This window comes from Accipiter gentilis, chromosome 10, assembly GCF_929443795.1.
Source record: "Accipiter gentilis chromosome 10, bAccGen1.1, whole genome shotgun sequence".
NCBI lineage: Eukaryota > Metazoa > Chordata > Aves > Accipitriformes > Accipitridae > Astur > Astur gentilis.
Genome location: NC_064889.1, coordinates 28,061,886 through 28,081,668, shown reverse-complemented (window position 1 = coordinate 28,081,668; position 19,783 = coordinate 28,061,886). Strand labels below are relative to the sequence as shown.

Genomic DNA, 19,783 nt, shown 5'->3' with positions numbered 1-19,783 from the left:
CCATTCTTGAGCTTAGAGGAGGTGATTCCTGGATATCAGTGAGCTCTCCTGGACCCCTCTTATTTCCAGGGCCATAGTCCACAGGATTCTTCCAAGCAGATCCCTGAAATGGCCAAAGTCTGCTCTCCTGAAATCCAGGTTTGTGATCTTCCTTTTTGCTTTATTCCCTTCTCTCAGGATCCTAAACTCCATCATCTCATGGTCACTGTAGCCAAGGCTGCTCCTGACCTACACATCATTGACCAATTTTCCTTGTTTGTGCGCAACAGGTCCAGCAGAGAACCTCCCCTCATCAGTTCCTCAATCACCTGTGCCAGGACTTTGTCATCAATGCCCTCCAGAAACCTTCTGGATTGCCTGTGCCCTGCTGTGTTAGCCCACCAGCAGATATTAGGGTGGTTGAAATCCCACCATGAGGAACATGGCCTGTGAAAGTGAAGCTTCCTCCAGTTGTCTGAACGCAGCCTCATCTACTTCTTCTTCCTGATCAGGTGGTCTGTAGCAGAAACCCACCACAACCTCAGCCAGATTGATCTGCCAACTGATCCTGCCCCATAAGTTCTCAGTTGGCTCCTCACCCATTCCCATTCCTGCTGCTCTACATGCATGGCAGCACTCAGTCACATGAGCTATCCCAGCACATCTCTGGGATCCCAATGAGACTGTAGTCCTATGACTGCACACGGATCTGTAATTCCTCCTGTTTGTTCCCCATGCTGTGTGTGAGATGCTGAAGCTGCCCTTGGTGCAGTTGGATGTGACCCCTACCAAGGCAAACAGGAATGTGTGAGAAGACTGGCTCTCCACATGGATACCCCCAAGCTTCATCTGTCAAAACATTATAGACTCAGTTGGTTATCTCTGCTTCCTATAGTGTGCCCAGAGAGAAGAACAGAATATCCTTCAGCAGAGACACTTCCTACCTAGGACTGGAAGTGAGATTAATCATTCTTTCAGTGCCCACAGCTAATCACAGGAAACCAGATTACAACAGGTACATCATATATATTGGGTTTATTCTGTTCTCACCTTGCCTAATGTTTGCATGATCTCCCACAAATTCCCACATTGCTATTACCTATTTTCATTCAGTTAAAGCAGCAGATACTACGATGTGAAGTGCCTACAAAATCAGGACAGCAGGAAAGACAGGAAATAAGACATAACAGACATGCCAAGACCCACCCATAAATTTATTAAACACCCTCTTAAAAACATTTAGGGCTTTGCCACCACAACTCTGGGGAGGCTGTGGTGGGCCTTCACTGCTCAGCCAGCCAAAGAACGTTCCACCTCCAGTTCATACCTGCTGTTTTCATTGCAAGAATATCTCCTACCTGAAGCAGCTCTTTTTCTCTTTGTTAATAGTCCTGAGTACATGACCTTGCACTGTTCTATTAAATTTCATCCCATTACGACAACTCTAGACCTACAGGCTGCTCCAGTGTTCCTGTATCACATTTCGATCTTCTTCTCTATCAACGACACCTCTCTTAATAATGTGTCAGTGCAAAGCCATTAACACATACTCATTTTTTTAAGACAAGGTCATGCCTGAAGTAAGACTAGCCCCATGACTGTTCCTCAGGAGTTCTGCTAGCAACATTCAACTTCTGCAGCTTCCCTAGCACATTCCTGTGTGGCGCTGCCTCTGCAGCTCTACTACAGTCCACATCAATTAGAGCTGCTGTATTTCCTCTAAAACTTCAGTTACCTTCACAGTGCAAAGTATCAAATAGACCTCATCCATCTTTAGCAAATTCTTATTACATTTGATACGTTTAGGTACAATTGTTTGCTTAAGTTTGTCCTTCAAAGTCTGTTCTGAAACTTTGCATACTGTTGAGTTTAGACTAATTCATTTGCTCCAATAATTTCCCACTGTTTTAAATACAGATGCTAAAGAATTTGTTAATTGCTAGTCAGATGGCACCCTCTGATTTGACAGATTCATTACAAAGACTTGCAATGGACTTGCAGTTTCTTCTGCCAGAGTTTTAATATGCTAGGATACAGATTATCTGGCCCTCTGAGTTAAGCACATCATGCTCTTTGATCTGATTTTCCTCCTATTTTTAATAAATGTTGTTTTCAAGAAAAGTTTGCTTGTGTGGGAGTTTCAAACAGCCAGCCCTCAAGGACAGCATGTCTTTCAACCTTGGAAGAGAGCCAGCACTGAGACTTTCACAGCCAAAATATTCCAGGAAGGGACCAGGGAATCACAATGAGCAACTTGGGAAGATGCTGTGACTGGAAGGGCACAGCCCTGTCTGCTGCACCTGCTGGGATGCATCTTCCAACACAGCTTCAAAATGAGAGATGAGAGATTATTCAACTATATGTGGGGATTTTTACACAAGGTGGAAAGATCTTCATCACAGGAAGCTTCCATCCAATGTCAGCTGCAGAGGGCAGAGCCCTGCTGCACTCTCAGACCATCTCCTAGCTGTGGTACCTAGCTGCTTCCTACCTTCCAGGCTACAGAACTTTCCACGAGCAACAAACTGGTAGTTAGGTCCATCTCCACTTTAAAATCAAACACTACTCTTTCAAATGAATGGAAGGCTATGGAGAGGAAGGTGGTGCCTGGTGTCTGCGTGAAACTTTGTGTGTGTGTAACACCAAGATCCTGCAGCCCTGTGTTCCCCCACCATCCTGTCCTAGAATAACGTCCTAGTTTGGACAACTTCTCCATCAGTCCAGCCCCACAGAGACAGCTGGGGAGGTGGGCAACACAGAGGAACCAACAGAAGGCCCAAGAGGTGATGGCCATCCACCCTGGAGAGCCCCAAGAGGCAGTGCTGCAGCGCTGAGATGCTGGCATCACACGACAGTATGATTTAGTTGGGATCTGCACAGATCATGCTTCTCTCAGGGTGTCACAGTGCTGCAGCTGCTGGGCACCCCTCCCATCTTTCTGAGAAACCCAAGAGAGAGAACAGACTTTAAATAAATGTTCAGCCCAACTGCCAAATCTCCTCCTGCTTGAATGTGCCTTTTGTGCAATGCCTAGGACCTCCAGGTTTCTGCACTTAAACTGCTAGAGACACTCCTTGTAAGAACGCCAATGTTGTGCTCTTCCCACCTGCCTCTCAGAAAAGTGCTTGTGTGAACCTATGGGAAGTGCTTTTCATTCCCTGCCAGAGCTGCTTATTCCCTTTCAAATGAGATAGCACAAGCCTTTGCGAAATGAGCTACTTTCCATCAGCCAAATACTCAAATATAACTCCATTTCACATCTTGAAAAAAAAGAACGTTTGTTTGCTTGGGGCAAAAGGAATATACAGCATTTGAAAACTCTTGAAAAGGAAATTTGTTTTCTGATTTAATGACCTGCAGAGCATCCCACAGCTTGTGGCTTGACAGAACCTGCATTTCTCCCAAACTTATCAATGAGAATACAAAAAACTATTAAAATTTTTCTTATAACCTGAAAGAAATATTAAGGTGAGGGGGGATGAGCTACTAATATGTGCATTTGTTTCCATCTGAATTTTTTCTGATTTTTTTTGTGGATTTTCAGAGTGCCAAAGCAGTGGGATTGCATATTTGAAAAAACCTACTGTAAAAGAAACTTCTGGTTCTTCTCTTTGTCTCAATTTCTTTCTCATGGAAATGAAGACCAGTTGAACCTTTGTTAACAGCCATTTGGGTGTGACCTAACCAGAGACCAAAGCTTTGCAGGCTACTGCCTGCTGGGGACCAGCATAGAGCTATGGCCCACGTAGAGCACAATAAAGCTGGCCAAGAGGTTTCTGGCGCATCTTTTCTTGGGCAGAAGATGTCAATGTGTCAAAGCCGAAACCTACATGCCAAGGGCTGGCTTCTGTAACTGCCTTTTTTTCTGTTTCCTGTTTCTTTTCTTTAAGATATTCTGGAATAATCAAACACTCTGCACTGATATTTGCAGCATAAAAAAAACCCAAAAACTTGCTGTTTTCTCCCCCAAAAAACCTTTTTGCTAAGAAGTGGAAGTTAATGAGGGCAAAAATAAAGATTCAAAAAATAAAAATGAAAAAGCACCAAAATACAAGAAACACCGACTGGTGCAGAAGAGGGAAACTGGTTATATTGGAGCTGTGATTCCTGGAGATGTTTCATGTACCTGACTCCCATTCATGGGACTTAGGCACTTTCAGGAGTGCAGTGAGTCCACAGCCATGCACCTTCCTCAGGTCCCTTTGCACGCCTCAGCCCTCCTAGCCCATTGGTACAGACATGATTGATGCCACCCTGTCTGAATACAGACTTTAAAATTGCTCTTACAGCTTCAATATCCACTCTTTCTGCTGCTTCTATCTTGTAATGATCAATCAATGTGTTAACCAGGTATGGTGTAGCAGCTTCACAGCCCCTATGAAGAGTTCTACCAGGAAACATGCTGTTGAGGGTCACCAAAAGAATGAGCATTGATTTGACCTGCTCTGTAAGCTGCATTACAGCTACCACCAAGCATTTGTGCAGCCTTTTCCTTAAATCTTCTACTACAGACCATGAACAACACAGTTACAAAAAGGGCTTACCTAAAAGACAGGTCTAAATACTCCTGGCAACAAAAAGGGTCTTGAGAAAATTGTGATTTTGTGATAATACAAAAATCTAAATCTATGTAAAACTTTCTTCAGTCTTTCAAGATGTTGTTTCATTATTGTCCTACCTCCACAGCAGACCCCTTTCCACCAGTCATTACTAACACTTCAAACTACATTTGACACATGATGTTGGAAGCTCAACCCCAAGGGGTTAGATGGTGTACTAATGTTCTGTGCCCTTATTACAGCCAGAAAAATCTGGTTTAAAACCCTCCAAACCTATGAATTGTTTCTAAGGAGACCCAGAGGCTGAAACTGATATCAAATGGATTTTTGTGGAGCTCAATGATCAGCCTCAGTTCTCTAATGCCAACAATTTAGAAAAGAGCAGCTGCTGGGCTTGCGCTGGGGTTTGCGTCTGCAGCCCTCAAGTAACAAGTTCTTCAGACAACTGCACTTTTGCCGTAGGGGGTTCCTATTTGTAGAGAATAATTTTATCTGTGGATTTCATTCTCTCATCATCTGTGTCATCAAATAGTACCAGTGTGGGTACTGTGATGGCAAGGGGTAGGATCTCAGCAAAGCTGAAGGTACAAGATATGTACAACACTGATGAGAGAGGGGCAGGCAGCTGCACTGGTCAGGCTCTGCCAGTGTGAGAGTGATTTGCTTTCCATGGGAATGAATGATTGGGTGGCTTTCTGTTGTTCTCTCTTATAAGATTAGTAATTCATTAAAATCTCCATTTTCAGAGTGAGTTGACAAACTTTCAAGTTCCCAGGGGAGACATGGATGTTGTTTTTTTAATTTTGCTTCCTATGATATCAGAAGGCAACACTGGCTGGTCAATATAATTAAGAAGGAATTGGTCCCAGGACAGCAGCCCTTCCCAACACACCAGTGGTCCTGCTTCTGTAATCCAATAAGGACTTCCCAACTGTTTCAGTATCCCTTAACAAGCAGTTCCCACAAACCTAATTCCTCAACTCGTTATTGTTCAAACTACTTGACTATCATTATTTCTGGTTCCAGTCACGGACCAGTAATGAACTACATGCATAAGAGCAACTTGGTGATCATATCAAGAATTTGTCTTGGAGAACGTGTGTATGAGTTGATATCAGACAGCAAATTCAGTGGATGGAAGGGGAGGTCTACTCCACGTGAGCTGAGTTGTTCAGTGGACAGCAAAATACAGAAGTGAACCTAACAGTTGCTTTTTGTCTGCTGAAAAGTAAATGGGAAGCCTGACTATAACTGTCCAGTGGGTAGGATACAGCCTCCAAATGAGTTTAATTAACCTGGGCAAAATTACCCTGACTGCCTCTTGAGATCTGCTCTGTCCTCTCTTTTATTATTAATGCAGTGATTCACAAATCCTAGGACACTTTTGTAAATTGAGTTGTCTGTGTCATTCCAGATCCTGTGCAGCTGATCTACAACACTCCTGAAACCCTTTGCAAGGTATTTATCAAAAGCCTTGCAGGAAAGATCTTGCCAAATAAACTACCATGTAGCAAATATTTGCTATGATCCACCTATGACTGAAATGACAGGAGAATCCTTTGTGGGACTCTTACCCACTGACTCCTGCTGTGATGATTTTGGATACTGATTTTACCAGTAGTTGGAAAGGTCAGAGTTTCAGCCTTGTGAAAATAGTTTTTCTAACCTTATAAAAAACAGTTTGTCCAGAGGGTGATTTAATTTCAGGTGGATGTCTGCTGACCATAGAAGAGTTTTATTTTGACTAGGGGAGTCTTGTCTGTCAATGTAGGAGACACATATCTACCCCTCAGGCTGCTCTCCCTCTTTCTCATTTTACATGAAGCTCCAGCCCTTGGAAGGAGATGGGAACACAAAGTGAGATATAGAGACATGTTCTGGAGCTGAGCAGCTTGGCCAATCTGAGTGACAGTTAAGTTCCATTGCTTTGTTGTTACTCCAAGTGCCTGAGTGAGACACCAAATACAGAAGCTGGAGAGAAATGGTACTGCCTGCCTCAAACACCTGCTGGTGTTTCAAAGTTTGTCCCAAAAGTGAAGTGCCACCAAGGTATTACTCCAGCTCCTAGCGGGGCTCTCACTACCTGCACTGCTCAGAAGGTCTATGACCGTAAAAACAAAGGAAGAAAGAGCTCTGATCTCTGTGTTGAATCAGTCTTGCCTACATTGCTTTATTCCAAAGCACAACACAGAACTAGAATATATACATGTATAAAGTTTTATCAGTTTCGAGACTACAACAGAGAAGATCCCAGATGACTGACTGACCCTGAGGAAGTCCAATACTGGCACCAGGCAACCTGTCCTAACGGCCAATGCTGTGACTGCTGAGTTTGCCCCATGCAGTTTGCATCAAAACCTGCTAGCGGCCAGATGAATTAAGCTCCTCTCTAAGCTCACGAGGTAAACTGTCTGCTCTGTGCCACCAGAGATAGTCACACTTGGCAAGTGTTGCTGGAAAACCAGTTAGCCCAACCATCAATATCATTCTTACATATAAATCTGATTTCTGCAGCTCTTAAATCAGAAGATACCCCTTACTGATTTCTCTGCCCACCAGAGAAGATGCGAATGGATGAAATAAAATACTTCAGACCCACAGCACTCATCTGCTAGCACTGAAGCAACAGATGTGGAAGCTGACATTGCTAACAGATCCTTTACAGGATCTAACTATCATTGTAGAAAAGAACCCTTTGCTTTGCATTACTGACTGCAATGTCTCAAAAAGCTGCACATTTTTTTCTTCACCGTCTCAAAGGCAGATGCCGGTATTGCAGTCATCTGTATTAAAAGCTCTTGAAAAACTCAGCACTGTACCTTAGAGGTAGCTTTCAAAAAAAGCAAAAATTAAGATCAAAATATCAATGGCATTTAATTTAAATCCCAAATCAGGCCTGTAGTCTCAGATGAGGACACAAGGCTTTGTCTTAATCTAATTTTACCAAACAATTCAGTGATAATAAACATTTATAAAATCCACATCAAGGAAATCAGAGGGGTTCCCAAGACCTGTAATGCGAGCTGGCATCACTGACTGCATATTAGCAAACCCAAGCACTCACTGAGTAAGTGGCTCCAGAGAGCACTTGACAAAGACAGAGCTCCCTTCACAGCCGAAAAGGCTCTGAAACATTTTGCCGAGTTGTGATAAGAGCTTCAAACATTTACCAATTTTGGGATGCATAAAGGAATCGGCGCCACTGCCTCTGCCTTTCCTAAGGTGGTGTGCGTGTTCTTATTGCTCATTTAAATACACGGTAAATTTTGAGAGGTAGTAAGAGAACTGGTCTAACAGCTCTTAAGAGCAAAGCTCTTTATTTATTCATGAAGCAAATAAAAGCACGGGAAAGTGTAGCCCAACCTTCCCTCAGAGGACTCCCTACAACTACACACCCTACAGAAGGCTCAAAGAGCAAGAAAACCAAAAAGACAATGCCCAATAAAAGTAAGAGATAGCAGCAAGAAGGTGGCTGCTTTGGACACACATATGACACCTTGTCCCATCTCCCACCACGTAAGAACAACAGACTGCCCTTGCTAAGGTGATCAGCATCAGGTAACCTGGGAGAACGGCAGGATGCTTCCAAAGGCACCGTACCTGAAGGATGACCCAGTGACCCTCCTTCGCAGCCAGATCTAGAGCTTGTTCAGCAACTACCTCTTGACCTTGTCCAAGGGAAACATTGTGGAAATTCCTGTTGTTAAATGTATAACCAAGTTTCTTCCCTAAAAGAAAAAAAAGAGCAATGTTCAGCACTTTTACCTGGAACAGCAGGCAGCACAGCTGAGCTCACACAGCAGCAGTGAGGCAGAGTTCAGTCTTATCAAAAACCCTCACAGAAGAGCTATCGCACTTCTTATAATAGTTATCTTGTCTCTCGCACACTCCTTGCCAAAGCACTGAAAACAGCAGTGGCTTCTTCCAAACTACTTTTAATTACAGAGCAGCATCAACACAAAGGTACATTATTACAAAGTGCCTCTTGTTTAAAGAACAGTATTCCCCTGCAACCTTGTGTAAAAACATATTTTACAGTGATAGGAAATTAAAATAATTTCCTGCTGATTAAATAGGCTTTGAACAAGACATTGTTCGGTGGGGAAATGCACCCTGCGATGCATGCTAGAAGCAGCAGTAATCTTAGGAACGTATTCAGTTTTGAGAGGGCAGCTGAAATGAAATCTGTGTGAGCCTTCTGCAGCCTCGACCAAGGCCTCCCAGATTTCTTGGATCAAGAGAGCAGTCAGCCTGCAGATTTCTCCTGGATCATCATGGGCTTTGGCAGGTGTGGAGGTGCCTCTGGGTGCACCACCATTGTAGGAAGCATCCCATGTGTGTGAAGGCCCACGGTCGGTGGACTGCAGAAAGGCCCACAGGAAGGGGTTCTCCAGGAGCTACTGCAGACCATCTCCTACAGTCCCTTTGACAACCCTGTCTGCACAGTGCAGGGTGGGAATCCCAAACCCCATGTAATTTCCTATCCTGCTCCGGAGGAAGGATGGTATCTATTTAGTGTTTCTTCATTTAGTCTGTGATACTCCTTCAGACTCCCCTGAGTTCTCTGTAGCACCCCAGTACCTCAGACCCTTTAACTGATCACGGCTAAAGATCTCCTGTTTATTTTTCTGAATCTGTCTGTCATCCAAAGATGGAGGACTCCAGTTGCTTCTCATCTCACAGGAGAAGCAACTGCCTGGAGCAAGGTCTCTCTGCTGCGTGCTCCCCAGAAGATGAGCACCAATTTGTGCTGTCAGAGGGAAGCAGTGCGACAAACATTCACACTGGCTCCCCGCATCGTAGTAGGATGCGTTTGGCTCAGCCAGGGAGTCAGTACATGTGTCCCCATGTGCTGATCCCTTGGGATTGCTTACACTTATCTCTGCATGCAGATTTGCCTTCGCGCAGATGGTGCACCCTTAATTCCTGATTTCTGCTACAAGCAGACAATTTTTATAGTAAAACAAGGAAAAGATTTGTCTTGCAAGACTTAGGATTCAGCTCTTGGTACAAGATTGGAAACAGATGCCGTAAGTAAAACAAACATCCAAACTCTTCCAGTTGCTCAAGCTCTCTGCTTAGCCTTACTACAGCAACCCCCTGGGATACTGCCCTCCCCGTATTTGAGAGTTTCCAGTTTTCTTTCTCACCATCTCTGGTGGATGACAACTTTGAGAGCTGCTAATCTCTCCTCTGCCTTCAAGACCCATCCTCTTAAGAAGGGATGGGGCCAATTTACAGAAGGCAGGCTGCTACCCCAAACCAGGTGATTAATAATAAAATTAGTATCGGTTGTTATTTCTACTTCAAGGATAGGAACAGGACTGCAGAAGGGTACACAGTGAGCCTGCGCTGGCTGCCTCACCAGAGACGATGCCAGCCTTCCTCCTTCCTTGCTGGCTTGGAGAGGAGAGGGCGCGGTGCAGCCAGGCTGCCCCAGGGAGGTGGGGAAGCTTTCCAAGCCCACCAGTATTTGCTGCAGGGGCCTCCCCATGTTGCCAAGGAAAGGTCCCATGGGTGGGCAGCATCTGGAAGAAGCTATCTGCCATTCACAAGAATTATCTAGCCAGACTTGTGCTTTAATAAAACCTAATGAAGGGCAGAGAAAATACCAAATAATGAATCCAGTCCAAACCCCAGTGAGGCAGACTTTAAGGCCAGTGCAGCTGCACTGAAACAATGGTTTTACTTCATTAGATTTTTTTCACTTTTACTTGCTGTAACTTTTCTGGCTGACTAACCCCAGGTGTTCAACTACACTCATCTTTACAATTCCAATTAAACCATTCATGGTTGGATTTTAGTGCTTCATTTCCCCATACAAGAAAAGAACACAGTGAGCCCAGGATCACTGACGTGGCTCCAAATGGAATCCAGGCACATGATAGGACCTTCCTCAGGGGGGGTCCCCTTCAATTCACAATAATGAGACCTGGTATCAGGGCAGAAAGAGCATGAAGCACAATGCAAAGCCCAGGAACACCCCATGACAGAGCACTGTGATCTGGCCTGTGGCTCAGGCTGCTCTGGGCTTTAACATCTCTGAAAGCTGCTTGTGGGAATGTGAGTGAAGACTGACTCAAACATTGTTTTGGGATGACCCAGAAGGTGCATCATAGAGAGGAAAAGAAATCCACAGGTCAGCGTTCTTCCAGCACTCGCCTAGATGATGGCTTAGTTCAGTGTTACTGGTTTCTCTGCTGGGGCTGCCAGCCCTGCTGATGTTTAGTCTGGAGACCTGCCTGCTAAAAACCAGCCAGCAGCAGTACTAGGGTAGTCTGATATATAATTAATACAGTTTAAATATACTATACTCGACATCGCTGGGAGCATCGGGGCTTGACCACAAGTCATGGTCTTGGGGATATGCCGAGCGCATTGCTGGAGAAAGAGAAAAGACATCTGATGAGCAGAATGGCAATCAGGAGCAGCCCTAAAGCAGTACCCAAAGGTATCTGACTCCTCTGCTCCAGAGGGATGGAGCCCCTCCACTGTAACAGTCTTGAAAGACGTGACCACAGTTACCTCTGTTCAACAGTCAGAAGTGACCCCATTTCCAGACCTACTGTAATTGCTACGGTAAGGCTGAAAATGGCAATCCTTCCACAGTGGATTTGAGACCCAGAGCAAATTCTGCACATTGCCAGCTTTAGAGCACAGGCACTGACTACAGCAGTCGGTGCACAACGGAAATCACTGCCTTCTCAAATAAGGCACCTTAGTGAAGCCCCTTTGGTTCTGAAGCCAGCTGACAGCACTACATCTGACCATCCACACTAAAATCAACTCAGGAAGGATGGGATTAAAAACTGGAAACTCTGCCACTAACCAGCAGACTGTTAGAGAGAGCTGTCACTTATTTTTAGCTATCATAGAATCATACAGAATACCAGGTTGGAAGGGACCTCAAGGATCATCTGGTCCAACCTTTCCTGGCAAAAAGCAACCCATCTGACAGCATATTAGACATCTCTGATGTAAATTATAGGTTGTGTACAAGACCAGCTCAGAAATTGTTGCAGTGTGAACCACACTGGGAATCCAGGCAATGCAGGAAAGAGACAACTTTAATTTAAACTTTAGATGAAAATCCAAAATCCTTTAATAAAAAAAAAAAAAAGAAGAAAAACAAAACAAAACAAAAAAACCTAATCACATTCTCTCACAATTATCTATTTTTAACAGATTACTCCATTATCTACAAAGAGATGAGGAAAAAAAAAAAAAAGCAGAATAAGAATGTCATGCCAAGATAATTATGCAGAAGATAAAAAGTAATGCTGTGGTAAGCCTAGAGACATAATTTATTTACCTTGTTTCTCCACATCCTTCAGTGGGTCGACTCCTGGGGACAGGATAAAAAACACTGGGGTTGCAGGTCCTGATTCCTCAAAGGTTGTTGCGAAATCCAGGGATCTCCCTACCACATATTTACTGCCAAGCTTTTCTTCTACAAAATCTCTGCCAGAAAGAAAAAAGTTTTGCCTGTCTACTATTGTTCAGAAAAGACAGATTCCCCTGCAAATAATCACTTAATTAGTTTTGATTCTGCTGATTCAAACAAATTAGAAACTAAATGAAAAAAATGGGCATGAAATAATTTTAGACAGGATCTGCAGGCTAGGCTTCTAGAGTTATCACTCAATAACAATGTTTAGCACTTTTTACAGGAGTAAAAGGACACATGGCACACCAATATCTGACAAACAAAAGGAAATAAGAAGGGAAAACAGTGGGACCTACCAGCCCAATGCTGTATTCAGAATTTCAATACAAGTACTGGCTTGATTCTAACAAAGGTTTCTCAGAAGAGAAGAAATAAGTTAATGTACAGAAAACTGCCGTGTACTTTGTAATCCATACAGCCTTTGAGAGGAAACAGCATTCCTCTAGATTTATCACCAAAAGTCACAAAAGGTCCAAATGATTTACAAAATTGCTTTGTTCTGGAAAGATAAAAGGGAAGAGCTCTAAGAATATCTAGTACATGTAGCTTAGCCTTTGCATGAGAGTCACAAGGAAAATACAACTGAGAGAACAGGAAAAAATTCAGCTCCACAGCTGCTGCCTGAACAGAATACAGGGCATGAAGAATGTCCAGGCTGAATTTCCCCAGCATGAGCTTCCAAAATCACTAATTTAGAAAAAGAGGATACAGTGGATATTGATTCAAAGGTAGGAATGTTATATTCAAACCTCAGGAATAAGCAGTTACTCTTCTAGCATAGAGGCATGACTCAGGCCTTTTGAAAACCTCAGTAACACAGGTAAGAAAAACATCAGCCAGTTTTCACCCAGTACGTACTACCAGAATAAGGCAGCCAGATTCTTTCTGAGACAGCTGAGAATCTCCTTCAAGGACTAGTGAAAGGCAGTTGGAATAGAAATGCCTAAAGGATTGCAAAAGACAAAGCTTCCACTTTGGTGCCTATTTCAAGTAGATTTTTCTGTTCTGGGTCAAGATTTGGTAAAGAGTTGCTGGAAAGCTTCAGTCCACAAAGTTTAAAGAAGTCCATCAGATATGAGGTCACAACATTCTTGGTTTACATCAAGTCTCAGCTCTATGAAATGATGCCTTGGAGATTCAGAAACACAACTAATGTGACTTGGAGACTTTGAAATGGACCACACATGCAGGAAAGGAAGGCCTGCCTTCAGAGACAGGACTGGAAGAGTACCTACACTTGGTGTCTTTCAAACAAGGTATTCATAGGGGTGGTTCACAGTATAAGCAGTAGGATTTGAGAAATGGTGCCAGAACAAAAAGCAAAAATACCCTGCAAGACAAATGACTGGTTTACAGCTTATCTAGGTTATATAAAGCCACAGCTGCTTAAGATCCTTTATCTGAAGAGTCCATATAAGTTTCATAACCATGGCTGGAGGTGCCAGCTATCAGAGTCCTTAGTCATTCTGTCTTGTTTCAAAGGCCTATCCCTCAAGGCAGTAGTACCATTGCTTTTGGAAGGACTTCACCATGACCAAGTTATACCTTGCTAGTAGCTGCTGGACTGATCTGACCTCATCATGGATGAGGAAGCATGGAAGCACAAGGTGTTGCAAGAAGCTCCTTGGTGATGTTCTTCAATAAGACTGAAGGATGAAATAGGTATTTACACCTGAAAATACCTCTTGAGGAAATTATGGTTCTTGGTGATGGACAATAGAGCACCACCCCCATCTAAGCTCTAAGAAATGAGTCAGGATAAGAGTGGTTTCTTCTGATGGCCTCTTAGGCCTACGGAATAAAACAGCCTGTGCAAATATCCCCAGGGATCTGCTATGAAGAGTGTCTGAAAAACCTAACTTCCAAGACAGGGAAATGCAAGAAGCCTGTACAGGAGTGGATCATTTTAGATACCGAGGAGCTTCCTTGACGATCTTTTGGAGCTGGCACATAATGACATGGGACATAAAGGGTCCTGCCCCTTTCTGAACAGTAGCTGGAAATGAGGTAGGGATATTCTAGGGCATCTAAAATACCCCTAGACACCTGTGTTTAGGCTACCAACTTACTCCTTGACTCCCAAAATGCACTTGAGTGCTTGTCAAGACTCTCAGAGAGACAGAAAGATTAGGACTAGTAGTGATGTCCATTGACCATCAGTAAGGTATTCAATGTTAGCATATTTAACTGATATACAGAAGGAAGAGATCTGCACGTTGAGAACTGCAAAATAACTTGAGGGATCCAATGACATTGCAGGTATCTAAAATTCGATGAATTTGTTAACACACACATGATCTTGAAACACTACTGGCTAAAGTAGGGATGTTGAAGCTGAAGTCCTCATGGCTGGAGTATGCAGCTCACCAGTGCTCTACAAGATCCCCCACTTTTTGAAGGGTCACAGACACAATACAGTTTTGACCGTGCTTAGGAAAACGAGACACCAGATGACCATTAGCCTTCTGTGTGGTGGCTATCAGGAATGCTGACTGCATTAAGCTCAATCCAAAGACCACCTTTCCTTCCTTCTTCACTAACTGACATGAGAAGGACAGATGAAGAGACTTTTTCCATAGAGATGGATGTCTTAGGAACAACAAATTTCTTCACTAAGGGAACAGTATCTGTCTTAGCCAGACTGCTTGCTGAAGAAAGGTCTGAAGAGTATGATGCTATCAAGGACGAACCAGGTAGTCAAACATTTTGACTGTCATTGTTATCACTAATAATTTCAGATTTGCTTTTGGGGTATGAGATTTCCCTAAACATAAGCTCTTCTTAAGCCTTTTGGGCCTAGTGTCTAACTATCCTGTATTTCAAGAAGAATTTTAGTCACAAACATGTACAAACAAAGTATTGGGGAAGGCACTGTGAACTGTTACTGTTTGCACATGTTTATGTTCTAACCTACTTCTAGATAAGAAGAAAAACAAAACAAAAATTTAAATACTGCTGTGCAAATAGAAAAGCTTGACATGCCCAGACCCTAAAAATATCCAGCCAAGCTTTTGAACTTGGATTCCCTTACCTTTTCATAAAAGAGGAATATGAAAGGTGTTGAAACTTTATGTTCCAGTTATTTTTAAGCTATGTGAGTACCACCATTTTGACTGAAGGAAATTAATTAAACTTGCTTAAATTAATTATGCACTTAAAAATTTAGAAAGACAAGAGTTTATTTTACTCAAACTAAAAAACAACAGGAAAAACAATCTTTTCAGCTGAGAGAACACATGGAGAATCCAGCCCTAAAAGAGTCAGAAATTAAAAAGAAGATGGTTTAGAATAGTATGATTATGATAAATTATAGTGTTTAATTTAATAAAAGATAATAACATTGACCATAGGGAGACTTTACTCAGTCTTATCTGCATTCTTCTGTGACTTTTAAAGCACAAACAGAAATCTAGTTCATACACTGAGTAATACGATCTGCTACATGCACCCATATACACGCACATGCCAGATGGTGGAGCAATATAAACTATTTGAGAGGCAGTAGCATGAGAGACATTGCAGAAATGTCAAATCATAGACTACTAGGACAGAGAAGGTAAAAACAAGTCCTAATGGAGTGAAAGACCTTTAGTTTCTCCTGGAACAAGCATATTGCTTTTGCATACTTCCATAAAGTTTAGACTTGCCTAGTTACCTTCACTACATAATTTACAACTACAACTTTCAGAACTAGCATCACATAAATTTTTCATTTTACAAGGAAAAAAAAAAAAAAGAGAAAACTTCTATAAGACTTTCCTTTACTTCTACACTTTATTCTTGTGCCTAAGTAACAGCCATAAATGATCTAGTAACTAAAATCAACCTTAATGAACTCTAGAAGTTCTACTGATCATTAAAAGACTCTAGCAGATGTGTAACACCTGTATGATCATGCTCATTTCTGACTTGGCATGTCTGCTCCTCACCCAGTGCTAGTTATACTTCTCCATCACTACTGGTGACAATGGGGTTAGATCTCCCTAAGCAAGAAATTCCGGTTAAATGAAATGTGTTACTCTGTCTTACAGAGTTCAGAGATGACTCATTCAGCAGAGTCCTTTATAGGAATCCATTTTGCAGATCTCACATTCTATAATAAATAAATCTAAACATATTTCTGAATTACTCCTATTCCCTAGAAAACACAGACCCAAAGTTGCCTGTTAAGCAAGAGAGTTACAGAGATAGTAAAGAAGTGTCCCCACCTGACAGCGTAGGTCATGCGATCGGGTCGGATGGCTCTCATTATGCACAGGCGCTGCAGAGCTGACTTGTTCTTCCATTCCTGAGGGAACTTCTCCTTTTCAGGACACTCAGATTCAACAAATTTCTTCCACCGTTTTGCAGACCCCTCAATATCCCGATCTAGGTTCCTGAATTCCTCCATGGATGAGAGAGCCTGGAAAAATTCAAGGAAGGTCTTCAGAAGAACAATCCTACATGGCTCTGAACCATTTTTCTAACATCACTGACTGCTCATGTTTCGCTCCACCAGACAGGTCATAGCTGGAACCTGGGAGCCACAGCCAGAAACCCACCCAGATCAGACTCTGTCCATTCTCCTTTTCCCAACTCTGTTGTCAGCAAATTGTCACAGGAACAGGAATCAACACGGCCCATTCGCGAGGCCACAGGAAAGTATGACTGAGGACAGTTTTATACGTGTGGAAGGTCTTCTGAACTTCTGCCCACAGAATGTCAGTCCTAAAATCATGCTGCACCTAACACAGCCTTCCCTGATGCTCTCACCCACATCACTGCAACGCCCTTTGCCAGCCAGTGAAGCTGCACACGGCATCCAGGCCTTCTCCCCTGCAGCACAGTTGCAGACACATGGGAGTTTGGAAGAGACAATACAGGAAAGGATGAAAGACTTTGGCATCATTCACAATGCAGGTCTCTATAACCCAAAGTGAGAAGAAATCTGCTCTCCTGTTTTGAGACCAGAACTGAAAAATCTCAGGTGACAAGCACTTGCTACTGTCAGTTATCCCAGAAATGTGTTTTGGATAGCAGCTGGAAATTTTGAGCCCATGTCTGACAGGAGAGCACATAGCTGGCATTCCCGTGAGCTGCAAGTCTGCAAACAGTCTCCTTACTGCTTCAACAGAGACAAAGACAATTGTGCAGCAAAAAAATCACAGCAACTGATGGAAAAATGTGCTTTTGCATCCAGGGTGCTCAGTATCCAAAGCTAAACAGAGACTCAGGCATGCCACGCTCACCAAAACTGTTTTTTAAGGGGTTTCACAGTTGCAATATTAATTATCTTCATCTTTATACACAAGCAGTTATTTTTCTCTCCCTGTTCCCCCAGGCATATACCTCTTTATCTGCATAGTCTGATGCACACGCTCCGTGAAAACCACAACACTGGGACTCAATCATGCAATTGTAGTGACCACGGAGCCACAAATCTCAATAAACATAATGCAAACTGTAAATGGGTGGATGCTTTCTTTGTAGAAGAATGCATACCATACTGTGCCATTGGAAAAAAACCAAATCACTTAGATTTATACTTGTCAAATACACACAAAGATTAACAACTTGGTGCTACAAGTCTGTAGCTGAAACAGGTAGCTGAAGAATACCCCAAAGAGCAGCTGAGCAAGGCAGTAACTAAATGATAATTACAATGAAAATGTAGCTAGATTTTGTAGCTAGAAAGTGGCAACTATAAATGTTATGCAGAGAAGTAAAGAATCAAAATTATCGTTCATACAAGTGGTGGCAAAACGTATTGTGCAGCTTGTAAGGTTCTTCTGGATTTCAAGCAAAATTCTCGCTGAAACAAACATCTTCAGAGCATTTTGCATAATCTGAAGCTGTAAGCAGTTGAACATGAAGTGGGAAAGACTAGTAAAGTATAAAAGACAGTGAATGAGCTATTTTCTATAGAAACAGAAGGGCACACTCATAGTGAAGCCGAAGCTTCTTGATGTGCAGAGGTGTTCCGCACCATTAATGCTCCAGCTCACATCCCATACAGCTCCACTATGGAAAGCAACTGAGAAAGCTCCTTGAAAAATGCTGATGTCACACCTTGTCCAGATCAACTGAAAAAATACGCACTTGCCATGGGGCTTTGTAAGTCATGCAAGTGCCCTGACAGAAGTGCTGGGAGATTGCCTTGGATATGATGCTGTTGCAAATGAGGCAGAAGACACTAAAGGTCACTCTGCTCTAAAAACTCCGGAAAGGCTTCCCAATGAGAAGACAAGAGCAGAGTAAAACTTCGGTCTTTCTAATAGATTGAGTTTAGTTAGAAGCCATATTTCAACACAGAGAGCTAACAAAGGGAAGGCAGGCATCAGAAAAAGGGGCTTCTTATAACAAATGAGTTCACATTTGTAGCAGTGGGAATGCCTATAGGTGACAGAGAGAAAGAGGTTGTAAAGCTGTTCCCAGTGGGTGCCATTGACCCAGGACATTTGTTGAATATACACTCACAGCATCACAGAAGCGATGGTTGGAAGAAACTTCTGGAGGTGTCTAGTCCAACCTTGTGCCAGGGCTAGGACTACAGCCAGCACTGGATCAGGTCAGCCATGTCTTTGTCTGCCAAAATGTTGACCTCTAAAATGAAGCTCTCTCAGCCTCTCTGGGTGCCCTGATGTAGAGCTGCACTATCCTTCTGGTAAAGAAGATTTTTTTGTAATACGTTCAAGCTGAACCTCCCTACCTGCAATTTGTCACAGTTGATCCTTATTACATCACATGCCAATAACAAGGAGAGTTTGGCTCTGTCATCTTGTAGCTGGACAAATCCCTCCACCTTTCCTCATAGGTCATGTGCTCTAGGGCCAAATTAGAGCTATAGGCAGAGAAGTGCTTGTAGATGTTACTATAAATGTTCTGCAACAAATCAAGCCTTGCCTGAAGTCACAATTTCATCTATACCTCCACAAAAGGCACAGCTAAGAGCAGAGTGCTTGCAATACCACTTGAGAGCTACAGCATGGACTGACTCAGTTTGGCGCTGACCATCTCCATGCCAAACTCCCAGAGATCCTGAGAATTTCATGAAAAGGAGTGTGAGCAAAGTAGTGATTCAACAGATGTTGTTTCCATGTGTGGATTAGCACTAACATGGAGAAATGTCAGCGACAGAAGTACTTTCTCCAAATTCAGTGCCATACCCTGCTTTCTGTGGAAAACTAGAAACCAGAGCACAGAACATGAGAAACTGACATTGACAGGAACAATACCATGTATTCTTATCTGCCAAAACCCTGTCCTTGCAGCAATAAATTTATTTGATGCACCTCTCATAGCTAAACACAACACAACAGCAAATGTTGAATCCAGTGGATTCATCAGTGCAAGTGCTTATACAAAACATCTTAACACTGTTGACTTCTGAAGTGACTTACTTAAAATACCGCTTCAGAACTTTGGCTGAAGTCTCTTTGTTGATGTTAACAAGGAAGACTCTGAAAAATTTCTTTCTTCTTACTAAATGACAGACATGTAATCAGAGATGATAGTCTGTCTCTCCCTGAACAACATGTTGCAGAATCAAGAAAGCTCTAATTGCAAGTATAAAGTCTGTATTATATAAATTAACTCTAAAATTTTCATTAGTCAACAATTTTAATTACATTTATTAGGAGTGATGGTATTAATAAGAGATGCTGCTATTTAAAAGCTGGTGCAGTGAAAGCTATCTCAATCAGTAATCTTTCTGTGAATATTAATTGCTTTTCAATAACTCTGCTGTGAATTTTTCCAAGAAACTTACACCAACAGTAATACATCACTGTTTCCAAGCAGCAGGAGTAAAAGCAGGAAT

The 19,783-nt window shown here is 42.6% G+C and overlaps 1 protein-coding gene across 2 annotated transcripts in view; it reads right to left on the bottom strand.

Annotated features, from left to right (window-relative positions):
• The window catches only part of DNAH9 (dynein axonemal heavy chain 9), a 209,030-nt gene that overhangs the window by 35,346 nt on the left and 153,901 nt on the right, over positions 1-19,783 (bottom strand). For both annotated transcript variants that reach the window (XM_049812524.1, XM_049812523.1), the window contains 3 exons: positions 16,194-16,387; positions 11,851-11,999; positions 8,139-8,266 (listed from right to left, as the gene is read on the bottom strand). In XM_049812524.1, coding sequence (XP_049668481.1) covers positions 8,139-8,266; positions 11,851-11,999; positions 16,194-16,387 — 471 coding nt within the window. The remainder of the gene's footprint in view (positions 1-8,138; positions 8,267-11,850; positions 12,000-16,193; positions 16,388-19,783) is intronic.